The sequence below is a fragment of the Boleophthalmus pectinirostris genome, unplaced genomic scaffold (assembly GCF_026225935.1).
Source record: "Boleophthalmus pectinirostris isolate CB_2022bp ecotype Guang Dong unplaced genomic scaffold, ASM2622593v1 HiC_scaffold_6, whole genome shotgun sequence".
Taxonomy (NCBI): domain Eukaryota; kingdom Metazoa; phylum Chordata; class Actinopteri; order Gobiiformes; family Gobiidae; genus Boleophthalmus; species Boleophthalmus pectinirostris.
The window spans coordinates 18,681,407-18,706,814 of record NW_026571447.1 but is presented as its reverse complement, the minus strand read 5'-3'; the positions used below and the strand labels follow the sequence as shown (position 1 = coordinate 18,706,814).

Here is a 25,408-nt window from a genome sequence, read left to right as displayed (position 1 = left end):
CGCTGTCTTGAGCTAAGAATAACATAACAGATCAAACACAAACATGTAGAAAAGGAAATTTGAAGCAGAGTTTCCAACTGTTTGTGAAACAGCAGTAAAAGTTTTTCAGATTTCGCAAGAGGGTTTCCCTGTATAACCTGCACAACACAATACTGTAGCTTTCTAATTTCCGGTTAGATACAAAAAAAAAATTAAATAAAAGTGGGAAGATTTTTTGAAATAAGCAAACTCAGGCAGGCCATGAATTTCTAGAGCATAAAAATGTAAATGTTTGGTATAAATCACTTTAAGTCCTACAAGTCCTAACACTTAATACAGGAGATCATTTCATCATTAACAACCACAGTTTGTGTTTTTTGTTTTTTGGCAAATATAAGATGCCCTACAGTTCAAAACTGTTTAAATTTATCAACAACAACAACAACAACATACATACATAACATATACAGGATGTAAAAATGCATACTGAATTCCAGCTAAAGAGAGAATATGCCAAAGCAAAATTGTTTCAACTATGCATACAAGTAAATATATCAGCTTAAAAATATCATTCCACATACTAATACACATTTACATGTTTGCAGCATTCAGAGCAAATCAATATTTAGAGACACAACATTTGTTTGGATGGCCTTGTGAAACAGCAGTTCAAAGGTTTTTCTCATATGACAAAATAATATGACAATGAACACTGAAGAATTTCCTTAACAATCATACTAAGGCAGTGCCTAAATTACCAGTGTATAAAAGTGAAAGTGTCCAGCCCACACATTAGCATGACACATTCAAAACATGACGACTTCTTACCGCATTTATCCTACACAGTACCTACACACGGTTATAATTTTCTACCATTTTGCATAAGAAAACCTTTACTACATTAAAATAAATGATGATGAGTATAGTCAATTGGATATACTGTATACAACAATGATTATAGCCTTCACACACAAACTGATTAGTGGCAGGCTGATGGCCTGGCCATTACATGTTTGTGGAGCTGCTGACCCAGTTTAAAGCAGGACATACCTCAGAGTCCAGTAGCACGCCTGTCTTCTGGCAGCTCATATCGGGGCAGGTGATAGGTGCCCCTCCACCCTCAAAAATGGCCAGCTTAACATACTGCTGCAAGCACTGTGCACAAAAAAGAAACATGGGCACACAATCAATTCATTTTATTTATGTTTTTAAAGGATTAAAACTGATTGTGAAAATGGGGCAAAGCATTTTGTCAATTCATCGTAAGATATTAAATGGTTTGATTGTGACATAATTTGTAGGGGAAGTGTGCTGTATTGCATAAAGGCATTTTTAAGGAACAGAAAATAAAATGCCACATTTTGGCAAAAAAACCACAATATGATAGATCTGATTAATTACCACATGTTTATGTATCATGATTTAGGGGCTGTTTACATGGACATGAGTTTTCTCAAATCTGTATGGTTTTTATATCAGATAATATAATGATAATAATGATAATAATACCTTTGGTTTGCCCTTGCTACACTAAAAGCAAGCAAGTCTCAATCTGAGGAGTAGGATACAGCTCTAATCAGAATGAATTTCCCAATAGAGAATCTATTTTAAGAAATCAGAAGAGTTTGTGAAGAAGCCCAGCACAAGATATTTTACCAGACATGCTTTGTTTTGTTAGTTTTTTTAACAAAATTTTCCAAAAGCAATCTTTGGTGTTTCTTCATTAAACTGCCCACATACAATGACTTAAACTGTGAGCAAACCACATGAACTAAATATAGTTCTATGTAAAAATGAAAATGTCTGCGTTATAAACAATAATATTACAAATAATAATAAATAGTTGGTTCATTAATGACAATTAATATTATGAGGTGGTTCAGATTTGTGTTAGTTTATCAAGAGTTTGGGTTAGTCGAATGCTTAAAAGAAGAATAAAAATGGATTGGGGATCTTTCGAAGCAACACAAGTTGGGAGACATTCAGAATTGGATGTTTTTCACACACTACCATGACAATCAGAGGGGATGGCAAATTTGAGCCATAATAAAACATGAAATGCATTAGAGACAGGAATGCATTAGTGAAGGGCGAAAGTCTGTTGTAATATTGGTATTAGTGGATATCAATATATTTTTTGGGATATTGGTATTGTCCGATATCAATATTCAATAACTTTTTGTCATAAGTAAAAATGTAAATGGAAGAGCAATTAGGCTGAAAAACATGTCTGTAGGTTTACACAAACAAATATGTATACATAAATTATTTTATAGTTCAGACACATACATTTTATTGCTATTTTTACAGTGAAAAGTTAATTCGAGATTTTTACTTCAACTTAAGATAAAATCCATAGCAAAGCCCACAAAATTAAAAGCTAAATATGGGCATCAGGAAATATCGATTATCGGCCACAGCAGCAGGTCAAAAATGTAAATTAGTATCGGCCCATCCCTAAAATGACCAAGGTAAATGTACTGAACTCACCGCTGTACAGAAAATGCAGTTGCAGTTCAGCAGTTCCTTCATGGCTGCAGAGGGCTGCTCCATAAGGCAGAGTTTGCAAAAAACTTCACAAGCTCTCTTCTCTGGGCTAGTTCCCCTCTTTGGGCTCGTTCCCCCCTCCAGACTAGTTTGTGTTACCGGGCTCGCTTGCATATCTAGGCTAGCTCTCCTCTCCAGGCTATCTCCTCCGGTTGGGGTAGGACTCTTCTTGTCCATGTTTGAATTTAAGATTAGAGTTCTTGAGGAAAAGAACAGACCGGTCCTAGCCCTTCTGCAGCAGAGAAAATGGTTGTGCCATTCTGTTGTTCTTGAACCCTTAAACAAGACAGACAATTATTAAAACGCACACACACTAGGAAAACCAAACCAGACCTTAACAGAAAAGTTTGTCCATAATGGGTGCACTGCAACTAATCCTTGTGAATCCAACAAATGTGGTGCACTCAGATGCCCTCACAATGTTAATGCCTCGTGACTGTAATAATGGTTTTGTCACCACTCAAACATGAAGGTGTGTGACAAAGAGATAATGTGACAATGACCATTAATTTATAATGTGATCGTTTATGATTTAACTGTTTTGTAATAATTGTGTTTGCTGCTACCTTGGCAAGGTCTTTCTTGAAAAAAAATCGGACTCTTATTTTAAAAAGATTTTTTAAACATGTCATTAAATAAGCAACATAATTATTTTAGGCCACTATTCATGCTATGTCTTTACAGACTCAACAAAAACAGGTAGTTATATCTTTTGGAAAACAAACTAAAAGATCATGATTGTGACAGTGACAGTGTTTTTCAGCCCCAAAAGAAAAAAGTCCATAATCTTGTGAGTGAATTCTCCAGGTAATGTGGCAAGGGTCATACTATGGCTTCTGCAGCTATAGCAGTGAGAAATGGTAAATTGTCACATTTTTATATAGCGCTTTACCACCTTCAAGGCACTTTGCCATCCATACACACACATTCATATGCCAGTGTACACAGATACTGGGGATGAGGGGGGTTAAGTTTCTTGCCCAACAGCACAGCATTCAAGTGTGGGTGCTGGAATCACATCAGTCAACCAGTGGGTCATTGGATCTGACTCCTCAACTTATGTTTACATTGAGAGCGGGATTCGAACCACCAGCCTTTGGATCAGTGGAGAAACATTCTACCAACCAAGCTACTGTCACCCCAGCAGCTCACACATGTCGGTTGGCTGGCAGAAGATGTCACAGCAAAGCAAACACGCCAGTGGTTAAGTAAAGACTTCACGCCTTGTTCTTATGCTATGAATTCAAAAATTAATGCATGCAAATCAGAGACTGTGGGTTGTCTGTTGTTCTGTGCAAATTCAGTTTTCTGCACAGTCACTGTGTGATCCAATGCAATTCTTTCCTTCGGGCAGGGCCAAATGGATGCAGCTGCAGTCAGCAAACCACAGCACATATAGAGTATATAGGAAAATAACAGGTTTGAAAATGAGGCTTTACAGTGTGACCAACAATAGTCCTTCTGCAATACTGCACTTGTTAATGAATGCTGTTAAATTGGAGTTAATTTGTAGTTACCAGTTGGAATAAAATAATGCTTTAAGCAACGTTGCCTACAATGTTTGGTATAAAAGATATTCAGATAAAATAGATAATAACCACCATGTGTGTTTGTTTTTACTACTCCTACTTGTTATAACTGTTGTTGGACATAATTTCATTGGCTGGGATTTCAGTGTAATAAAAAAAAAAAAATTGATGGCAAACTTCATGGGGAGTGCAGCTGGGCTGGGGCATAAAGTGTAGAGTACGATTTTAGCAGTGTAAAGCATAAAGCCATTCTGTCTCGTTCAATTTAAGAACCATCACATGGATTCCAACAATAGTCCTTTATACAATCTCAGCAGAGGTCGATGATTAAAACGTGCCTATGACATTTAAAACTAGTCTAACCAAAATGTGCCGTATGTTACAACCATTACTATAACTGCAATATCTCAGAAATGTGAATCATCTGCAGACTGCATGCCATACACCAAGGTTGCATGCAGACAGCCTAGGTAGGTGGGTGGGATAGGTTAACATCTCTTTGGCGCATTTGCAAGCTGTTATTGTATAATGTAAACCGCAAAGGGCGGCAAACTCGGGATAGGTAGAGCAAAGTATTTATTATGGGTAATATTTATGGGCTTACCTTGCATGTGCTTTCACCACAAGCTGTCTGTACGAAGGGGACTACCCGTGTCTACATCCAAAACCGCATTGCACTCACATGGGATTTTAGCGCTTGTTTAACCGCTTCAGACTAGTGTCAGTGGAAATACGTCGATTGTCGTTGCCTGATGTGCAAAGATGAATTCAAATCCTGGACAAAAACATATTAAAACGTTCGTCTTTCTGCTCCTTGGGTGTGTGGACGATCCCTGCCCTTCTCGTCAATGCGTGTTGTTTCCATCCAGGAAGAAGCGCTACAGTGAGTGGCACAGGGCGGGCTCTCCCCGCTCACGACTGCTCCTTCTGGCTGCTTGACTGCACTGCAGTTAGTAAGCGGACGACTGGACATCTATTTGCCTAAATTTATCAACAATATGGGACATTTATGGGACTACTCCAGTAACCCTAGTCAGAGGGGTTACATGAATAGGATGTGGAAGAAATGGTTCCTTTGAAACCCACAGTCCAAGCTGTGGTGACCATTGATTAGTCCCCTCAGGTTATATACTGACTTAGAAGTGTTGAGAATGGACCATGTTACATGCGCTTTTCACAACTGTATTTATACCAATCATCCCAACCTGGGTGTGTCCCAGCTTTGAATTTAGAGAATATGGTCAATTTGGTCAACCATGAGAATACTCACCATGGAAACGGAGAGAAGGGAGCCCAGAAAGCAAAGAAAAAACAAGTACCCAAGAGGTACCGTCAGATGCCCATATCTGAATTGCCAAACAAAAGCTTGCATGATGCTCAGTGGCTAGTGGCCCTGAAAGAAGACTATAGGAAGTTAACCTCCATGAACAAAATCCAGTCACCATCACAGTGGCACACATCTAGGAAAAAGTGTCAGGTATGAAAAACTGAAACGTCCTAGGCCCTGACAGGATTCAGCCTAGTGGGTAAATAAATGGTACCATCCTCATCCTGAAGGACCCCTCAAAGGATACAGTCACATCCAAGTATCGGCCAGTAACCCCTCTTTCCATAACATGGAAGCTCATGTCAGGCATCATCGCGGCTAAAATAAGTGGATGCATGGATCAATGCATGAGCACAGCACAGAAGGGCACAGGCAAAAGGACCCAAACACTAGCTCCTGGTTGACAGCTGGCCTAGACCACAGAACCCGTCAGACCAAACAGTGCACCGCCTGGATTGATTACAAAAAAGCCTATGAGTCAATGCCGCACACATGGATCATTGAGTGCCTGGAGCTGTACAGCATCAACAGGATTGTAAGAGCCTACATTGCAAACTCGATGGGGTTGTGGAATTCAATGAAGCAGGTGAAGCCAATGGCAAGCCACTTGCACACATGTCCATCAAATGTGGAATATGCTAAGGAGACGCACTGTCCCCACTAATGTTCTGCATGGGTCTGAAGCCCCTCAGCTATATATGTATATTATATATAATACCTACAATAAGCAAGTGCTAAGATGTCAGCCCAATGACAACAGCAAGACCCAGGCAATAAACAGCTACACTCTGCCAGTAATCAGATGCCCAGCAGTAATTATAAAGTAGTTAAAAGGTGGAGACAGAGACCACAGATGTTAAAACACGAAAGCTCCTGATCCTGATAATGCATGGAGGGTTCCATCCTATATTGCCTAGAGAGGGCTGGTCTGAAGGACAGTACTGAGGCACTAACCCTGGCTCTACAAGAGCAGGCCTTAAGCAGCAGAGCAACAGAGGTCCAGATCTACAACACCAATTAAGACCCAAGGTGTAGCCTGAGGCAGTCAGCACATAACTGCAGGTGTAAGATGCTGGCAGGGAAAGAATACATGGAGTGAAAAAACCAAGAGGTGGGCATAGTGTGCAGAAAATTCTATAATGGAGAATGACCAAGCCAAGATCTGTCCAGATACAGACTGACAGAAAGATGATGGTGAACCAATCTGACAAAGAACAAAGGAAACTCGTTGTTGCCAGTGCAGTACCAAGTGTAAGTGATGGGAACATCAGGAAAAGGGCACATGAAAAACTAAAGAAATACTAGGGGCTCAAAGAGCTGGAGAAGTTCTAGAAGGTGTTTGGAGATGGTCAATGGTCACATTTTATATAGCATTTTTCCACCTTCAAGGCAATCAAAGTGCTTTGAGATGACTGTAGTTTTATGTGCAGTACATAACTAGCCTAATACAGTGCATTATTAAAATAATGTTTTATTTGTGTGAATTGATATGGCCAGGAATGTAATCTACAGTAAATAATATGTGGTTTTGTTTTGTGTTAGAGTGAGTTTGTGTGTTTTTTGTTTTCATTTTGGTATCACTGTTGCAAAATCTTTTAACTAGTGGTAGGTTTCACTGTCACAATTCCTGAAAACACCCTTGGTCTGAGTGCTTACGTCTAGAACCACAAAAAAAGAAGTGAGGTTATGACATGGCAGAGTTCAGGTATAAAAGACATTCTGGACAGAAAAGGAATCATTTCAACTGTACAGTGGTGGAAAGAGTAATTAAAATAGGTACATACATATGTACATATCATAGAAATTGTACTCAACTACAAGTAAGAGTTGCTGACCAATGTGTACCATGTTCAAAATAAACAGAATTAAAGGAAAAATACAGTTGTAGTTACAAAATTTTTATTTTTAAAACAATGGTAATAGTCCTTTTGATTACTAATTAAAGAAAACCTGATCAATGAATTGTTTAATATTAATTTAATTGTTGGGTTTTTTTTTTAAACCCCCCTCCTTGAACCGTCACCTTATCGTGGTGGAGGGGTTTGAGTGCCCGAATGATCCCGGGAGCTATGTTGTCGGGGGCTTCATGCCCCTGGTAGGGTCACCCAAGGCAAACAGGTCCGGGGGGACGGGTCAGACGAAGAATGGTTCAGAAGCCCCTATGATGAGTACACCAGCAAGGCCAGTTACGTCGCCCGGATTGGCGTCACCGGGGCCTCACCCTGGAGCCAGGCCTGGGGTAGGTGCTCGCCAGCGAGCGCCTGGTGGCCGAGCCTCCCCCCACGGGGCTCGGCCGGGCTCAGCCCGAAGGAGCGACGTGGGGCCGTCCTCACGTGGGCCCACCACCCGCGGGAGGAGCCATATGGGGCCGGTGCAGAGAGATCTGGGCGGCAGTCGACGGCGGGGGCCTCGGCGACCAGATCTCCGGACATGGAGACTAGCTCTGGGGACATGGAATGTCACCTCGCTGGGGGGGAAGGAGCCTGAGCTTGTGCGGGAGGTTGAGCGTTACCGACTAGATATAGTCGGCCTCACCTCCACGCACAGTTTGGGCTCTGGAACCCAACTCCTTGAGAGGGGCTGGACTCTCCATTTCTCTGGCGTTGGCCGCGGGGAGCGGCGGCGGGCTAGTGTGGGCCTGCTCATTGCCCCACAGCTCAGCGCTGTGTGTGTTGGAGTTCACCCCGGTGAACGAGAGGGTCGCGTCCCTGCGCCTTCGGGTCGTGGACAGGTCTCTCACTGTGGTGTCGGCCTACGGGCCGAACAGCAGTGCAGAGTACCCGGCCTTCTTGGAGTCCTTGGGAGGGGTACTAGACAGTGCACCGACCGGGGACTCCGTTGTGACACTTGGAGAGGGGTGATTGGGAGGAACGGCCTCCCTGATCTGAACCCGAGCGGTGTTTTGTTATTGGACTTCTGTGCTAGTCACAGTTTGTCCATAACAAACACCATGTTCGAGCACAAGGGTGCCCATAAGTGCACGTGGCACCAGGACACCCTAGGCCGGAGGTCGATGATCGACTTTGTAGTCGTGTCATCTGATCTCCGGCCGCGTGTCTTGGACACTCGGGTGAAGAGAGGGGCTGAGCTGTCAACTGATCACCACCTGGTTGTGAGTTGGGTTCGCTGGCGGAGGAGGAAGCCGGAAAGACCTGGCAGGCCCAAGCGTGTAGTGAGGGTCTGTTGGGAACGTCTGGCGGAGCCCTCTGTCAGAGGGACCTTCAACTCGCACCTCCGGGAGGACTTCTCCCGGATTCCGGAGGAGGCTGGAGATATGGAGTCCGAGTGGGCTTCATTCTCGGCCTCTATTGTCAATGCGGCTGCTCGGAGCTGTGGGCGTAAGGTCTGTGGTGCCTGTCGCGGCGGCAATCCCCGAACCCGGTGGTGGACACTGGAAGTAAGGGATGCTGTCAAGCTGAAGAAGGAGTCCTATCGGGCCTTGCTGGCTCGGGGGACTCCTGAGGCAGCTGAGGGGTACCGGCGGGCCAAGCGTGCTGCAGCCCGTGTGGTCGCAGAGGCAAAAACTCGGAGCTGGGAGGAGTTCGGGGAGGCCATGGAGAAGGACTATCGGACGGCCTCAAAGAGATTCTGGCAAACCGTCCGGCGCCTCAGGAGGGGAAAGCAGTTCTTCACCAACACTGTTTACAGTGCGGGGGGGGGGGGGCTGCTGACCTCGACTGGGGACGTTGTCCGGCGGTGGAAGGAATACTTTGAGGATCTCCTCAATCCCACCGTCACGTCCTCCGAGGAGGAGGCCGAGGCTGGGGACTCGGAGGCGGACTCATCCATCACCCTGGCCGAAGTCACTGAGGTGGTTGGCAAGCTCCTTGGTGGCAAGGCTCCGGGGTTGGATGAGATCCGTCCTGAGTACCTGAAGTCTCTGGATGTTGTGGGGCTGTCTTGGCTGACACGCCTCTTCAACATCGCGTGGCGGTCGGGGACAGTACCTCTGGACTGGCAGACCGGGGTGGTGGTCCCTCTGTATAAGAAGGGGGACCGGAGGGTGTGTTCCAACTATAGGGGGCTCACACTCCTCAGCCTTCCCGGTCTATGCCAGGGTACTGGAGAGGAGAATTCGGCCGATAGTCGAACCTCGGATTCAGGTGTGGTTTCAGGACCAGCTCTGCGGGTGCTCGAGGGTTCATGGGAGTTTGCCCAACCAGTCCACATGTGTTTTGTGGATCTGAAGAAGGCATTCGACCGTAGTATGGGGTCCGGGGCCCTTTGCTAAGGGCCGGTCCCTGTATGACCGTGATAGTAGTCAGGATGTTGGACTCCGCCAGGGCTGCCCTTTGTCACCGGTTCTGTTCATTATGGACAGGGCGAAGGGGCCGGTCATTTCATCTGCTGTTTGCGGACGATGTTGTTATGTTGGCTTCATCGAGCCAGGACCTGCAGTGTGCACTGGGGCGTTTGCAACCGAGTGTGACGCGGCTGGGATGAAGATCGGCTCTTCCAAGTCCGAGGCCATGGTTCTCGACCGGAAAAAGGTGGCTTGCCCTCTCCGGGTGGGTGGAGAGTCTTTGCCTCAAGTGGAGGAGTTCAAGTATCTCGGGGTCTTGTTCACAAGTGAGGGAAGGACGGAACGTGAGATTGAGGATCGGTGCAGAGTGATGCGGTCGCTGTATCGGACAAGCGAGTCTCGAAATGAGTTTCCTCCGCAGGGTGGCTGGGCGCTCCCTTAGAGATAGGGTGAGGAGCTCAGTCACACAGGAGGAGCTCGGAGTAGAGCCGCTGCTCCTCCACGTCGAGAGGAGACAGTTGAGGTGGCTCGGGCATCTGTTCTGGATGCCTCCTGGGCGCCTCCCTCGGGAGGTGTTCCGGGCATGTCCCACCGGGAGGAGGCCCCGGGGAAGACCCAGGACACGCTGGAGGGACTATGTCTCTCGGCTGGCCTGGGAACGCCTCGGGGTCCCCCCGGAGGAGCTGGAGGACGTGTCTGGGGTGAAGGAAGTCTGGGAGTCCTTGCTTAGGCTGCTCCCCCCGCGACCCGGCCCCGGATAAGCGGACGAAAATGGATGGATGGATGGATGTTTTAAACCATAGTCTGCATAATCTCTGCATTCTGGTCAGTCAGAAGAGGGAATGCAATGTTAAGTATGCAGGTAGAAAGGAACAGATATTGGGTGAAAAGCCTTACTTGGGGATAATTGGGACTTGACTGTACTCAATTTGCCTGGGATCCAGAATACACACATATAAAAAATACAGATAAATAAAATTCTGGATTTTACAGGTACTGAGTATATGATTGTATCTATGGGTAGAAAATAGCCTATTTTATTAAAAGTACAAAGCTACTAATCAAAAAGGACAATTACTTTAAAAAAAAAAATTGTCACTGAAATACATTTTATAATAATACATTTACTCATGACATAGTTTGTATGTGAAGTTTTCAATAACGTGCAAAACTGGATCTCTTCAATTTTATTGTAGTTTTAGCCTTGTGGCCATACTGGCTTGTCAAAGCTGGATCCCGTCAGATCTCAGAAGCTAAACAAGGCCGGACTTGGTTAATACTAGGACCGCTGGGGAAATCAAAATCTTCAGTCAGTCTGCCCCAGGGCAGCTGTGGCTACAATAGTAGCTTACCACCCGGGGAATGAAGTCTGTGAAAAGCGCTTATATATATATAAAAAAATAATAAAATAAATAGTGTGTGGTGTTGTGAAAAGTGTATGATTTGGGCATTTTATTTTGGCTCTGTGTTGTAGTGCATCGTGTCTTCAACACAGGTAAGGGTAAAAGTTGGTGAATGTTTGCAGTTACAGTATCTGTGGTGGAAATCCCTAGCGCACGCGCATACTAGTATTGCAGAGGCGGGTGGAACTTTTGCTCTGTGGGCTACTTATTGCGGCGGTCGTTAATTCTTTTGTCATTTTTCACTACTCCCTGGACGATGGCAGATAATTCTTGGCACCTCAAAGCAAACAAGGACAAGCTCTACTTAAATAAAGTGACTGATCGACATGAACATAACCAGGTAAGACTCTTTTTAAATGTCTAATCTGAGCAATGATGCTGACAACAATGACAACAACCCGACGTACGGAAGCGTGCAGCGGAGTCAAGCTCCTTCTCATTCAGAAGAGTAAAATAAAAAATAAAATAAAATAACGCGTTTTGTTATAGTCTACCTATAACGCAAAAAAGTTAGGATCTCTCCAGGGAGCCCATTTAGCCTTTAGCCAACGCCTTAAAAAGTTTAACTTAAAAAGTGTGTGCGTGTGCGTGTGTGTGCGTGTGCGTGTGTGTGTGTGTGTGTGTGTGTGTGAATATGTGGGCTTGTAGATATGTGAGCGAGAGTCGGGAACTTTGGGGGGTTTCTACAATGCTTGGCTCTGTCTGTGTAGCCTATATAGTTGTCTTGGGGTTTTGCTTAAACTTCCTGTGCAGGTAACCTAAAAAGCTGCAGAAATGTGATAGGTCGCATGGCCAGCCATTTTTGCACCGGGATTTGCACTACTGATCACTTATATAGTCTGGTTGTGTTTTCCCTGTTCTACAGATTATGGGTTATAAGGCCTTTAGTATGTCCACACTTGTGCGGACTATGCAGCGGATGGTGGAGAAGAACTGTCGGAGAGCGTGCCAGCTCCTATGCTGCTCCATAGACAATCTAATGTGCGACAGACTCACCATATGTCCAGGTAACTTACTTATTCATTCGATTCTCATGCTAAACTATCTACATTTTAGTGTATTTCAAGTCTGCCCTCTTAAATTATTTATGGGTTTCACTTTCCTGATATAGAGGCAAAAGATGTAATATTTTGTTTTGAAATGTTAATTTATCATTGCTCTGAAACCCATGGATATAAAACCTCTTAACTCTCTTAAAATATTGAAATGATATGAATTTAACTGGATTCATGATCTCTACTTCCTTTTCTCGTTCAAGGTAAAAAAGAGGAGGGCCACACAGAGGAAGTGCCTGTAGCAGGTAATTATAATGCACCCGTGATGCACTGATGTCTGATTGTGATTTGTGACAGTGTTTAGCCACTGTACATGATCTCTTTGTTTATGGAAGCATTTTTATGAAGTAGTCAGTGACTTCTGCTTGAGGGATTTTGTGCACACCCGTATTACATCATTTTGGAAATGTAACTTCCTTTTCTAAAATCTTTTCATTTTCTCTTCTTCTTTTCACTGACATTTAGCAACGGCAGCCTGGAGTCCACCATCAACCATTTTGATTGTCAACATCAGCAACTCCACTCTGATTGATTGCGTTATTGGAAATGAGACCTGCCCTCCCACTGTGGCAGAAAAGCAGCCACTGATGCAAGGAAATATCCACGATGTGCATGGTTAGTAAGGCTATAGTAATAGTGATCTTCAACTTTTTTTATTCAGTCAAGTACCATTACCACCAGATACAATTAGCACATATTATCTAAATCTAAATCTTGAACCTACCATTTTGACAACCTTCACTGTGTTTATTGTTTGCAAGTGTATTTGTGTTTGATTGTATTGCATACTGTATTCTTTAGAAGAGTTTTTTGTGTTGCATGTTTGTAATACTTGGCCATTTTGAAACAGGTCCAAGCAACTTTAGCCTGCCAAGTATCCAAATCAGCAGCTCCAATCTCAGCTGTGTCATCATTGGAGACAACAACTACATGCAAGTGGAGCAGACTGTGCCAAGTGAAGAAGAAAATGGGGACGATCATGAAAATGGAAGCTGAACTGGTCAGGAAACAATACATACATTGTGTGTTGTGAAGTTATTATTATTATTATTATTATTATTATTATTATTATTATTATTATTATTTTATTTATTTTTTTGAGTGATGTTTGATCGAGTAGAGTGTGAAAACTATTTATTTATTTATTTGTACAATAAGGAAATATTGCATTTTTGTCAGGAACTGCTGCAGGTGGCTCACTTTGTTGAGCTGAAGCAATCATGTAGCATAGTACTTGATTTGTGCAGTCACAGCCCATGAAAGGGTACAGTATGTACAATATGTAAAAGTTTACAACACTTAATCACATTGTTGTGGTGACGAAGACACATTTTGGCCTATGGTCATTTACTGTAAAGTACTATTATATGGTGTATTTGTAAAGTCCTGTTATCTTAGTCTTATAGTGTACATAAAAACAATTACCTCAAAGGCTTTTTACCTGGACTAAAAGGAGCAAGTGACTGTCCATCTGCAGCTGGGTCTGTAGAGGGCACCACATTTCTCTCTCCTGTCTGTCCCAAAGTTATTTTTGTACCAGGTGCCATGAGATTAACTAATACTGAAATAACTGAAATGTTTCTATAAATGATTTACACTGCAGGAATGCGTTTATTACTCAAATCGGTTGTATTTCACTTTGTATTCTTAAGATACACAAAATAATAAAAACAATTTTTATAAATTATGATGTTATTTTTTCTTCTTTTTCCCTTTTTTCCCTACATCCTTTTTCTTGCTTTTTTTGTCTTCCTCTGTTTTTTTATAAATGCCAAGACCTTTGCGGACCATGCATCCACGCCAAAAAGCCTGTACCTGCAATGCCAGAGTGCTAAGTATTAATGTAATAAAAAATATATATATACTGATGGTTCTTAAAATCATTATTACCTTAGTAGCAGCCTTGATCAGATGTTGTTCTTGTTGCAGTTTCTCTTGCTCCTCCTTGTCCTCCATTACAACTTGTTCCATGACTCTGAACTGTACACAAACCAAATACAGAAGTGTTAATTACACAAATAATACATTTTGACTGTAAAAATGCTGATCTGAAGATAAGATTAACATTAGATATTAAGCTACATTTTTGTCATTTGTTGATTTACCTTCCTCCTCATTTCCATTAGTCGGTCCAATCTCAAAGTTATTTTGCAGCGAACGTCGTTAAGCTCTTGTGCCTTGGCCTGACGTAGTGTTCGTGTGCGCTCCTCCCACATGCCTTCCAGTTGTTTCATCTCCTGGTTTAGGAAAAATTATGTTACAATTTAATGATTGTTCAGCAGAGAGTATTTTCACTTTTTTGCTCTTCTTTCTACTTTTTCTTCATTGTGATGTTAATGTAAGTACAATTTTGCCTGCTCCACCCACTTCTTATCTGAGAAATACTAAAAAAGGTATTGTCTAATGTTAATTTGAATTTAGTAAAAATGTTGTTAACCTCCTGTTGATTTTGAAGAAATTTCATTGATACATTGTGAGAGTGTCGTTCCCTCTCCATCCGTTCTTTCACCAGCTATAAAAATTTGAAATAACAAAGAAGACACGTTATTCAAAATATAAATCAGTGCTATTAGAAAATTCTTGAAAAAAGACCCACCTTTATCTGTTTATTTAGCATTTCCTCTTTGTCACTGGCCTCCTTTTGTAACATTTGTAGTTTATCTTCCTTGTCACGCTTGATCATTTTGTTCTTTTCATTTTGGTCTTCTTGTTGCACTTCCAGTTTTGCATATTCACCTACAAGTCTCTGAATAGTAAAATATTTTTCATATGAAGTCAATGAAATTATAATTATGCTTAAGAGAACAGTCACATAAGGAAATTACTCGTTTTAAATATATTTTTCAGAGTGAAGGACTGGAGGACACTGGAAAACTGCTTTCCTTCATGGACTCATCTGCTCATCTACTGTACCAGACTACAGAGGAACAGAGGAGCTCATTCTCCAACAGTCTCCTACAGCTCCACTCAAACAGTGAAAAATACAGGACTATTCATACCATACTCCATACAACTGTACAACAACTCACCCTTATGTAACAGATAACCCTATGTTTTGTCAGTCAGTCATCTTTGTGCTGGTTTCCTTACGACCTCTTGAATACAGCTGACATGTTTTTTGTTACTTATTTTCAATTTCATTTTTACTTGTACATACACATTTATTTAATTATGCTGTATCTGACACCAGTCTCTTGCTATTTTTATTAATACATACTTAGATTATATTATTACCATTTATATTTTTTACTCTTAAAATATAATGTGATGTGTGAGCTACTGTGTCTAAGTTATTTCCCTTACAGATCAATAAAGTTTGTCTAAGTCTACGTCTAATGGAAGGATCTGTTTTATGATTTACTTGTTCATATATACTACAAAGAATCAAAGAGGAAGTACTGCAGTTAGTTAGCTGCACCATTTCCAGTGATGTGACATTCACATGTAGTTTCATACCTCAAAAAGTGAGTGTTTATTTTGTAATTCCTCTTCCAGCTTGGTGCAAAATTCCTGTTTCTCTCTGAAGTCTGCCTTTGTGACTCTACCACAGAAACAGCATTATTTTTTATTTATTTGCTACAGTATAGTAACCTGAATGTAAGGATAATTTTACCGTCGTATGTGCTCAACCATCATTTGTTTCCTCTCTTCTTCATCCTCTATTTTCTTTAACAAAAAGGTAAAAGTCTGGTTTTCTTCCAACTCTTCACAGATTGTTGCCAAAAGTTCTGATAAAGCGTGACTGGTTAAAGAACAAAGAAGTGAATTTTTAACGTTCTGATCTTTTCACAAGTGTGTGAGTAACTCAGTTTTGGCCTACCTAAAAAAAAAAAAAAAAAAAAAAAATAATAATAATAATAATAATAATAATAATAATTTAAGAACACAAGCTACAGTTCCTTTAATAGGGAATAAGAGTTCAAGTTATAAATAATAAACATTTCATAGGCCTTACAATAGTGCAGTCTACAGTATATGCTTACCAATCTTGGATCAGTTTTTTCATTTGTTCTTTTTCATGAAGGCTGTGTGGATTATTTTCCAACTTTACAGTGAAAGAAACTGCCAATAAAGCAAGCTGACTGTGAAAGTCCTCCAACACAGCAGCCACTCTCAGACTCTGACTCCTAGACAGCCGCATCCTGAAAATCAGTCACAAAACCTTTTCAATGACAGGGCATAGGCCTGGAGTAAATTTACTAAATAAATTGACAACAAGTACTGAATAATTACTAATATATTTATAATAAATGTTAATTTGGACGCTAGGCCAAATAAAACTTTAAATAGTGTAACCAACCGGATAGTTTCAATTCAAAAACAAACTAAAAAGACATAACATCGTTAGAAAGCACTGCGATGTTATCAATTTACTAACACATAACGTATAATCATAAACAGTATTTGATGAAGCCAAACGGTGTTTACCTCACGTTAACGTCGCTCCTTTTCGTTTGCATGTTGCTATGGCAACCAATGGACAAATTAGACGAAGAAAGGACATAACACGTTATATATACACATTTCATATATACACACATAAGCATAGAGTCATAAACAAATATACAATCATAAATATAAGCCAATAAAAGCCTTATTATTGACAAGCTTTAGAAATATTTATGAATCTATATTGATTTGGATTTCATTGTGTGACCATCATTTAACCACTAGATGGTGCCACCACAGTCTATGAGTGCCACAAAGAAAAATGTTTTTTTTTTTAAAGTATTTACAGATATTGTACTTTCTTCCCACTGTGAAAAATACCAGACATGAGTACTATTTCATGTTTCATCCTCGCAACTGCATTAACTTTAAATGACAAATCAGATGTTTCGTCCAGTTACTTTTAACTTAAGTCACTTGAGGAGTAGTTTCCCCGAATACTTTTACTTTTAGCTACTTAACACATTTTTTGGACTTCTACTTTTTACTCAGACTTGAGAATTTTTTTTTTTTTTTTTTTTTTTTGAAGTAACGTTACTCTTAATTTAGTGCAATTTGTGGCTTTTTTACCCAGTGTTCATGGACATCAGTGACAGCAACAGCGACTGTCACAGGTAAGTTAGTTAGCTTACTAAATTGGCTTGCAATAGGCCTAAATAAAAAATAATAATATAAAACGTCGGTTAAAAAAAAAAACAAAAAACACTGTATGTATAGCCTATATGGTGGAAAATTATAATATGAAATAATATCATGGCTCCTCTAAAAATAATAATTTGCATTACATGGATATACAAGCAGTTAACTCATGTTAACGCATGTTTCCATGTTGGAATATATTTGGCCCTCGCCACTAACAAAGTTAGGGGCGAGGACATGAAATTTCACCATTATCGGATTTGTACCAAATTCGGAAATTAAATTCTATGCATGATGACAAGCAAAAAAGTCTATAACGGACATGATGCATTTTTCACGGTTTGCCAGTAGGGGCGCAAAGAATCCCCCCAAAAATATTTATAAAATGATTACAGGGACATGCTTAGTTCGATTGTGCTGAAATTTGAATCACTAATGCGGGATATTGGTCTGAATATAATAAACTATAAATAATCAGGTCGAAATCAAGCATTAGTGATTCAAATTTCAGCATGATGGGACTAAGCCTGTGGGTGTAATAATTTTTTAACTATTTTTTGGGGGTCTTTGCGCCCCTGCTGGCCAATGGTGGAAAATGCATCATGTCCGTAATGAATTTTTTTGCTTGTAATCAAGCATAGAATTTATGCCCCGAATTTGGTACTAATCCGATAATGTTGATGTTTCACGTCTATGCTAGGGGGCGCTATAGAGTTCACTTTTATTTTTGTTTTATAATTGAGTTGTTTTGTAAGTGTTGCTGTACTTACTGTTACGCAGATAAAAAGTGCGACCTACTCTGTGAAATCTACTCTGTAAAGTCTCCTCTGTGAAGTCTACTGTTTGAAATCTTTGTACGATTTGCTCTGTGTCAAGCTCAGCTAAATGTGCCTTTTCCGTTAAGCGATATGTGATTTTCGATTTGTGATTTGCGATTTGCCTACTCTTATAATCTCCCCGAGGCCAAACAAAGCTTTGAGTTAAAGCCCACAAAGCTTTGAAGTTTAGCTTTGAGTTCCGGAGTTGCCATGGTAACAAGGCTTTATGGAACTTTACATGTATGATGTCATCGGCGCCGTGAACCTGATGGAACTGGGAGGTTTTCAGGTTCTAGAATGTGATGATGTCATACTCCCAGACGGGGCAAGAGCCACGTTTCACCGATATATTTAGTGATGTAAAAATTCACTGTAAATGTTGAATTGTTTAAAAAACTTAGGTTTGGCTCTGGTGGATTTTAAATTGGGTTTATTTAGGCAACATTTATTGTTATTCTGCCTCTTTACATCATATTTACAGACAGTAGGTTGGCTTAATGGCATTTTTGCATCACATTCTAGACACTAGTGATGGGTATTCCAGTTCTTTTTAGAGAACCGGCTCTTCTGGCTCGGCTCACTAAAAGCTGCTGGTTCTTTTGGCTCCCAAGTGGCTCTTCAGATTGTTTTGTTGCAAGCAGGACTGAATCAGGACTGAACCAGGTCTAAACCAGGACTGAAAAAGGACTAAACCGGGACTTATTTATTTTATGCTAAACTACAGTCAAATATGCTCGTTTTTTTATTTTTATTTTTTTTTAATCCTTCGTACACGCAAATTTCTCAAAGTTTCGTTTTTAGCCGCTGCCGCTGTCAAACCACGAATCACGCGGCGTGAAGAGAAAAAAAGTGAGAGAAAGAGAAAACACGGCTCCCAATAAGGATCAGGCTCCCGTCGTTCCCTTTAAAGAGCCGGTTCTAAGAGTCATTTCGTTCGCGACGGACCCATAACTAGTAAAGAAAGTAGCGCTATTAGCCTTTAGCCGTAAATACGTGGGCGCTGCGGTAATTAATTATATGCGCAAATGTCATAATTCACACGTCTGTTCACAGCTCATTTACATATCAATGCAGGTCCAGTAGCAAATATACGGCCAATATAGTCACTTTAGAACAGACCAATAGTAAACAGTCTGTTTATGTGCGGGAGCTACAGCAGCTAACCCATAACAAATGACAAAAACTAGCTTCAGAGTCGACATATTTCCAACACTCACCGCTCATACAGGCTCCTCCTCACATCACAATTCTGCACTAATAAATGTCCTTTTAATCCAGACTCAAACCGATTGTCCGTAAAAAGAATATAATCTCAGTGTTTGGATCTATGTCTGCAGGTGTAAACAAACACACGTGAGTGACGCGACTCTGTGGTGTGTTCAGTACGGACACAGACAAATGACTCCGTAGATAAATACTGATGTGGAGCCACATATTAGGACATTTATCTGTCTGTAAATTGGATTAAATGAACAGAATGTAGAGAGTCTAAGCTTTATAACGAGGTATAACATGCCTATGTGAAATATCGGCCCCTATCAGGCCGATAGCCGATATGCCTAAAGTTGTCCATATCAGCCGATATATCGGTCGGGCTCTATTACAAACCTACGTTTGCGGTCGGGAGGAGCAGAATCCGCAAATGCTCGTGTCTGCAGTGAACACTTCGTCAAAGGTTTGTTACAAAGCTAAATTGTTGTATGTGGTTTACCTAAACATAAATGAATCATTAACGACTAACGATGTTTGTTGACATTAAATAGTTCGGATAGATCGGTTACTGCCGATACACTGGGGTCCGGTCAAGCGGTAACGGCGGGAAACGGGTAGATTTTTGACATTCAAATAGTTCTCATTCAGAAACTAGAGGGACTATTGAAATAAGTAAAGTATCAGAATGTAGGAAAGAGTTAACACTCCAACAGGGTAAAGTTAAACCTGTGATATTCTTTCAAGTTGTTGACAAAAAAATTTAAAACTCATGTCGGTAACGGAGGAAATGGTCCAAATGAGCTCAGATTTGACATGTCACATCTACAGACATAGCTTCACTCAAATCTTCCATGTTTTTGGGATACTCCTTACGGTTCGCCTGTAGCACGCCGGCGAATAACGCCTTCATTTCCTGTTTTTTTGGTGACCTGTCACGGCCACAGGCATTGTCGTAGAGAGCTCAAACTCAAATCACAATTGTGTGATCCAGGCCTGAATGTAATGAAATATGAAATCTAATAAAAGTGAACTCTATAGCGCCCCCTAGCATAGACGTGAAACGTCAACATTATCGGATTTGGACCAAATTCGGAAATTAAATTCTATGCATGATGACAAGCAAAAAAGTCTATTACGGACAAATTGCATTTTCTACTACTGGCCAGCAGGGGCGCAAAGACTCCCCCAAAAAATAGTTTAAAAATGATTGCACCCACAGGGTTAGTCCGATCGTGCGCGCCCGGGGCGAGGGCCACCATCGCCGCGCGCGGCTTTAATGTCTCTTTGTTGTTTAAATGTGTAAAAACAACAATAAAAGATCCTAGCGGTAGCCTATTTGTGAGAATATGGATCTATGACTATTACTCAGACCTCTGTGTAGGCTAGCTGATTGCACTTTAATCACTGTATGTTTAAACATACAAGCTGGTGTGTAGGGCATCGTTTTAGCAAACAACCAGGCATTTAGAAACAAAATCAGTTTAAGGTGAAGCTAAAAGATGTTCCAAAGTGGTTACTTGAACGATGATTTTGAAATTGAGGATACCATTTGAAGCCATTATCAATCGGACTGATTTAAATGTATAGCAGCCCATAGATGGTGTGCATGCTATTAGTTATCCTTAAGGTCAAAACAAACATTCTACTTTCAGTGCATATTGTTATGGAGAAAAGATGTACATCTTGATAATAAATAGTAATGAATTAGCAAAGCCTGGTGAGTTTTTTTTAATATACATGCTAATCAACTTTACACCTGAAGACAGCAGGCTTCCCCAGGGTGGAGACAATTGTGTCTGCTGAGCCTTTACACATGTTAATGACTCAGGTAGAAATCACATTCATTTACACAAAGACAGACTATGACAGAAATCTGTCTTCACAATATAATAGAAATAATTTAAAATGGATATCAAAAACTGAAAAATAATATATAAAAACAACTCAATTGTAGAGAGAGACCCTAATAAAATTATAAGAACAATGAAGTCAGACTGACACTATTTGCAAAGGTCACTGTCGAATCTGTGAAGTCTAATCACCAATTTTTTAAAGTCTTATCCTGTTTTCATTGCAACATCTAAGAAACAATGCAGACTCATCAAGCTTTTTCTGTTCCGATATTATTGTGGGTTTAAGAAATAGTCCGGACTCTCTCAACCCTTCCTCTGTAGTACAAGGCTTCTGGGGTTGCGTATAAGCTGTTTGACCCTCACCACGCAGACTTGCTTTTGTACAACTGTGGTTCTGATGAACTTCTAAAGCACGCAATGTGGCAAGACGCTTTCCACATTGACCACAGGGATAAACTACACTGGGTGATGAGAAATGCTTTTTCTGGTGACGCAGAAAAGCTTCTCTGGACCATAGTGCCTTATTACACACATTGCATGGGAAGAACAGGTCTTTAGAGTGTCTGAGTTTGTGGCGACTGAGAGATGCTACAGATGCAAACTCTTTGTGGCACTTATCACATCTGAGGTACAGCTCACGGTGGAGTCGCCTATGTATCCATAGAAGTAGCCGGTCTGCAAATGCCTCCTCACACGTGTCACATTTGTAAGGTTTATCCGTGTTATGAGAGTCCTTAAGTTCCATGAGAGCGTAAGCTTCTTTAAAAGAGGCCCCGCACTGGTCGCAGTTGTGTGGCCGCTCCCCTGTGTGGATTTTCTGTTGTCTTTTGAGGTGATATAGTTGTGAGAAACTGTGACCACATAAGTCACAACAGTAAGGCTTTTCCTCCATGTGAAGATGTTTGTGAGTTATCAGCTTGTCTATTCTGGAAAGAGTAACTCCACACACATTGCAGGTTAAATATTTATGATCAGACACATCCTGTTATCTGTTATGTGTTATCTTGTGCTTTTTTAAAGGCTTCTCTGAGATAAACACTCTTTCGCATTTATCACATTTAAAATAGCCTTCCTTGGAGTGGTTATAATAATTATGTTTTATTAACTGTGATGAATATCTGAATCTTTGCCCACATTGGTCACAGCTGTAAGGTTTGACGCTGGGGTGTGATCGTATATGTATTTTAAGATGGGACTTGGTACAAAAAACTTTTTCACAGTGATCACAATTGAAGGTGTCACCAGTATGAATGCGCTCATGTGACTGAAGTGTGCAGGCTGTAATAAAGGTCTTGCCACACACTGCACAGCTGTAGGTTCTTTCACCGGTATGCCTCTGCCGATGGACTTGTAGTACATACAGTGAAGAAAGAGACACTCCACAGATGTCACATGTGAAGTCACCTTTTTTATGGCGAATATTTTTATGGGATAATCCTTCAGAATTTGTTGACGGCTGCTCACACTGGTTAATAAAAGGCTTTTCTTCAGTGTGGACTTGTTTGTGGCCTTTCAGGTGATTTGTAGCCTTCTCAGGCTTATTTTCCTCCATAATATCCGTTGATGGTCCACAATTTACACCTAGAACAAACAAAAATGAATGAATAAAATTACAGTTGTAATTAAATTCAGTCATTCAGAAAATCAGTTGTTCATTATAAAAATAAATCAACTGAAGCCTCCCTATACATGTTTGGTTGCAGTATCAGTGTCATTTTCATATTAATTACACCTGTACACTTTACAATTACACATAACTAAAATGTTTTCTTGATTTTTTTGTAACAAACCCTAATTTGATACATATTTTCCCATAACATTTCCAACACGTTTTGCAACATGTAATAATTTACCTCCCATATACACTGTTGGCATTGCCAGGCAACCACTGGCACCCTTTTACAGCACTTTTTAGATGGCCACCAGAATGTAGTGGATAAATATTTTGCCAAGTACCGTCAATATTTATTAAGTAATTTTTTTCTGGTAATTGTAGGGAGACTAATGAAAGGGGTCAATGGTTAAAGGAAGGGTAACTGATATTAAAGTTTGGAATTTAGGAGTTCTAAGTTAAAGCACCACTCACATGGCCTTTGTGAGTGTTTGGCTCTGACTAGAAGTAAATTCGGGGCACCATTCAACAAATGTTGAGAAATATTACCAATACAATATAATCAATTACCTACATTAATTCACAAATTAATAATTAATTAAACAATTGATCTGAAGGTTCATAAATTCTTGTACATATCAGTGGAAATGACATCACTGGAAATATCACTATTAACAAATAGCAATAGTACCAAAGCAAATTGTGGTTTATGAATATTTATTGACAAAGTTAAAAACCCTCACGCTCTCCTCGGGGTCACATTAACCCGAATAATTTTTTTTTTCCTTTCCGCTCTCTTGGGGCAGGTCAATCAGACCCAAAAAATTATTTTCTCGCCTGGCGAGAATTAATTTGAAAATATTTTTTGGGTCTGATTGACCTGCCCCAAGAGAGTGCGAAGGAAAAAAAATATTCGGGTCAATGTGACCCAGAGGAGAGCGTGAGGGTTTTAAACAAACAGCATTTCATTATCAAATATGCAAATGAGTGTAGGTCGCTCTAAACTAGTGTCAACTTGAAGGGTTACCTACCTGTGTTGAGTCTAAATTGATAAAGCAAGCCATTGTGTGACACATACACCCCAGGGAGCGTGGAGATGTCCAGTCACCATGTGCTCCTGTTAGGTACAATGAAGGTTTGAGTTTCTCAGAATGTCAGTTCTGAAGAATGGACCAAGGCCACAATAAACACAATAGTTCATTGAATGAATTGTTCAGTTAATTCCTCATCTTTCTCTGGAGAAAGTCCATTGGCTTGAGATTTAGAGATCCAGATTGTAAAAAGAATCCTTGAGAGGGTCTTTGTGTGAGATAGCATGACTGGAAATGTCTTTACAGAACACAAGTCAATAAATCTTAATTTGGGCTGACAGGTCCAAGATAGGGCTGGAGAAAATGGAGGAAGGGTAGTGTGCCGAGGCATTGTCCAAACTTTGGTGCAAGTCTATTTCATAAAGATTCGATAGCCATGATTTCACATTTTCCATAGGTCAAAGGTCAGTAACACTACATAATCCAATCCAGTTATGACCAACAACTAAACTTCTTGACCACTAAAAGTACAAAATGTGGGTCATATCTATAACCAAAATCTCAGCTGGGACAATCATTGTAATTTTTTCTCTTCTGAAGCTTACTTTACAAACTTTCTTGAGTCACAACGGAAACTATTTGGACACAGTAGCTCACACATCACAATAAATATAATAACAAAGAGCAAGTTTGTCTGTGCTCAAATAATATCCCTTGTGGATTAATTCAGTAGTTTGTCTCACTATTCTTGGATGAATCGATTGAGATGCGTTCGAATACCATATGAAAATACTCACAGGGAGCTCATTCATAAGAAGCATAGGTTACACAATTACATCAGGCAAACTCGACTTTAAATAGTAGAAAACGCTTTAATTACCTTAATGTAGATAAAACTGCAGCGGTATTTGGTTCCCCTCGGTTCAGTATAATTGTAAAACTCACAGAACTAAAGCCAGACAAGGCTCACTCTTTTCTTCTCCTCCTTCTGCTTCTCCTTCTTCTTCTACCACTTCTACTTCTTCTAGTGGAGTTTTATTGGCGGTTGGCAAACAACTACTGGTGCATTACCTCCACCAACTGATAAGGAGTGTACATTGAATTGCGACTTTCAAATCAAAATCAAAATCAAATTAAAATAAAAAAAAACAAAAAAAAACAAGAGTGATCAAATAATAACTAAAGCAAATAAATCAAACACTGTTAATCAAATTTAATATCCCTAACAAGCTTAAATAAAAATGCTGCTGCAATAATTCTATTATGTCAAATTTGTTGGGCTTACTTGCTTGTTTGAATTTTCTTCTTTGTCTTACTACCGCTACCTACTGTCTCGTGATGTGTATCATCAGGGAGAGTAAGAAGACCTACTTCAAGTTACATTTTACAGTGGGGTTGGAGAAAAAAATATGTCTGATAATACAACCCAATGTCCTTATCAAATATCCTATCAATACAATACCCTACCATGTTCTGTATCACCTTAGTTTTACCTAATATTCCCTGTAGAATACCAAGTTTGTTTGTACATGTTCTTGAGTATCATGTTTCTCTGTGCCGCATACTTTCTGCATTCCTGTAACATGTGAAACATTTTCAAACAGCCACTATTATTCTTAGCCTACAAATCAAACAGTTTACGTTTTCCCACCAAACACCAAACAAGAGCTCTGCAGACATCTAAATACCTGTAAAAACATAATAAAAAAAT

The 25,408-nt window shown here is 40.4% G+C and overlaps 3 protein-coding genes across 8 annotated transcripts in view; 1 reads left to right on the top strand and 2 right to left on the bottom strand.

Annotated features, from left to right (window-relative positions):
* The window catches only part of rnf144b (ring finger protein 144B), a 13,280-nt gene extending 8,334 nt beyond the window's left edge, over positions 1-4,946 (bottom strand). Inside the window, exons 1-3 of the mRNA XM_020937398.2 lie at positions 4,660-4,946; positions 2,470-2,802; positions 1,030-1,134 (exon numbers count right to left, since the gene is read on the bottom strand). Of these exons, the coding sequence (XP_020793057.1) occupies positions 1,030-1,134; positions 2,470-2,703 (339 nt within the window). The 5' untranslated portion in view covers positions 2,704-2,802; positions 4,660-4,946. The remainder of the gene's footprint in view (positions 1-1,029; positions 1,135-2,469; positions 2,803-4,659) is intronic.
* A 6,258-nt stretch (positions 4,947-11,204) lies between these two features.
* Positions 11,205-15,412, top strand: si:dkey-29h14.10 (uncharacterized). 4 transcript variants are annotated; one of them, XR_008633429.1, is made up of 7 exons: positions 11,205-11,368; positions 11,894-12,035; positions 12,287-12,328; positions 12,549-12,698; positions 12,934-13,083; positions 13,860-13,926; positions 14,931-15,412. XR_008633429.1 is itself a non-coding variant. In XM_055163407.1 (6 exons), exons 1-5 carry the CDS (start codon positions 11,285-11,287, stop codon positions 13,077-13,079), a joined length of 564 nt encoding a protein of 187 aa, XP_055019382.1. In that variant the 5' UTR covers positions 11,205-11,284; the 3' UTR covers positions 13,080-13,083; positions 14,931-15,412. The 4 variants fall into 4 exon arrangements, 3 of the variants coding, with proteins under 3 accessions (XP_055019382.1, XP_055019383.1, XP_055019381.1); XM_055163407.1 differs by lacking the exon at positions 13,860-13,926; XM_055163408.1 differs by lacking the exon at positions 14,931-15,412 and having other exon boundaries at positions 13,860-13,947.
* iqcg (IQ motif containing G) lies at positions 13,776-24,704 on the bottom strand. Of its 3 annotated transcripts, none has more exons than XM_055163396.1 (12): positions 24,578-24,704; positions 23,698-23,783; positions 22,459-22,635; positions 16,512-16,547; positions 16,067-16,225; positions 15,697-15,825; positions 15,540-15,624; positions 14,680-14,829; positions 14,521-14,595; positions 14,189-14,320; positions 13,974-14,063; positions 13,776-13,898 (listed from the first exon to the last, which is right to left on the bottom strand). In XM_055163396.1, the coding sequence occupies exons 4-12, from the start codon at positions 16,541-16,543 to the stop codon at positions 13,776-13,778; spliced, it is 975 nt and encodes a 324-aa protein (XP_055019371.1). In that variant the 5' UTR covers positions 16,544-16,547; positions 22,459-22,635; positions 23,698-23,783; positions 24,578-24,704. The 3 variants fall into 3 exon arrangements, with proteins under 3 accessions (XP_055019371.1, XP_055019372.1, XP_055019373.1); XM_055163397.1 differs by having other exon boundaries at positions 22,519-22,635; XM_055163398.1 differs by lacking the exon at positions 23,698-23,783 and having other exon boundaries at positions 24,578-24,699.
* Positions 24,705-25,408: the final 704 nt, after the last annotated feature.

Coding starts and splice junctions, on each gene's coding strand:
- si:dkey-29h14.10 (XM_055163407.1), top strand. CDS start 11,285: ATGGCAGATAATTCTTGGCACCTCAAAGCAAACAAGGACAAGCTCTAC. Junction 12,329..12,548: donor AGAGGAAGTGCCTGTAGCAG/GTAATTATAATG, acceptor ACTGACATTTAG/CAACGGCAGCCTGGAGTCCA. Junction 12,699..12,933: donor AAATATCCACGATGTGCATG/GTTAGTAAGGCT, acceptor ATTTTGAAACAG/GTCCAAGCAACTTTAGCCTG.
- iqcg (XM_055163396.1), bottom strand. CDS start 16,543: ATGCAAACGAAAAGGAGCGACGTTAACGTGAG. Junction 16,226..16,511: donor AGGAGCGACGTTAACGTGAG/GTAAACACCGTT, acceptor ACTGATTTTCAG/GATGCGGCTGTCTAGGAGTC. Junction 14,830..15,539: donor ATAAACACTCACTTTTTGAG/GTATGAAACTAC, acceptor TTTACTATTCAG/AGACTTGTAGGTGAATATGC.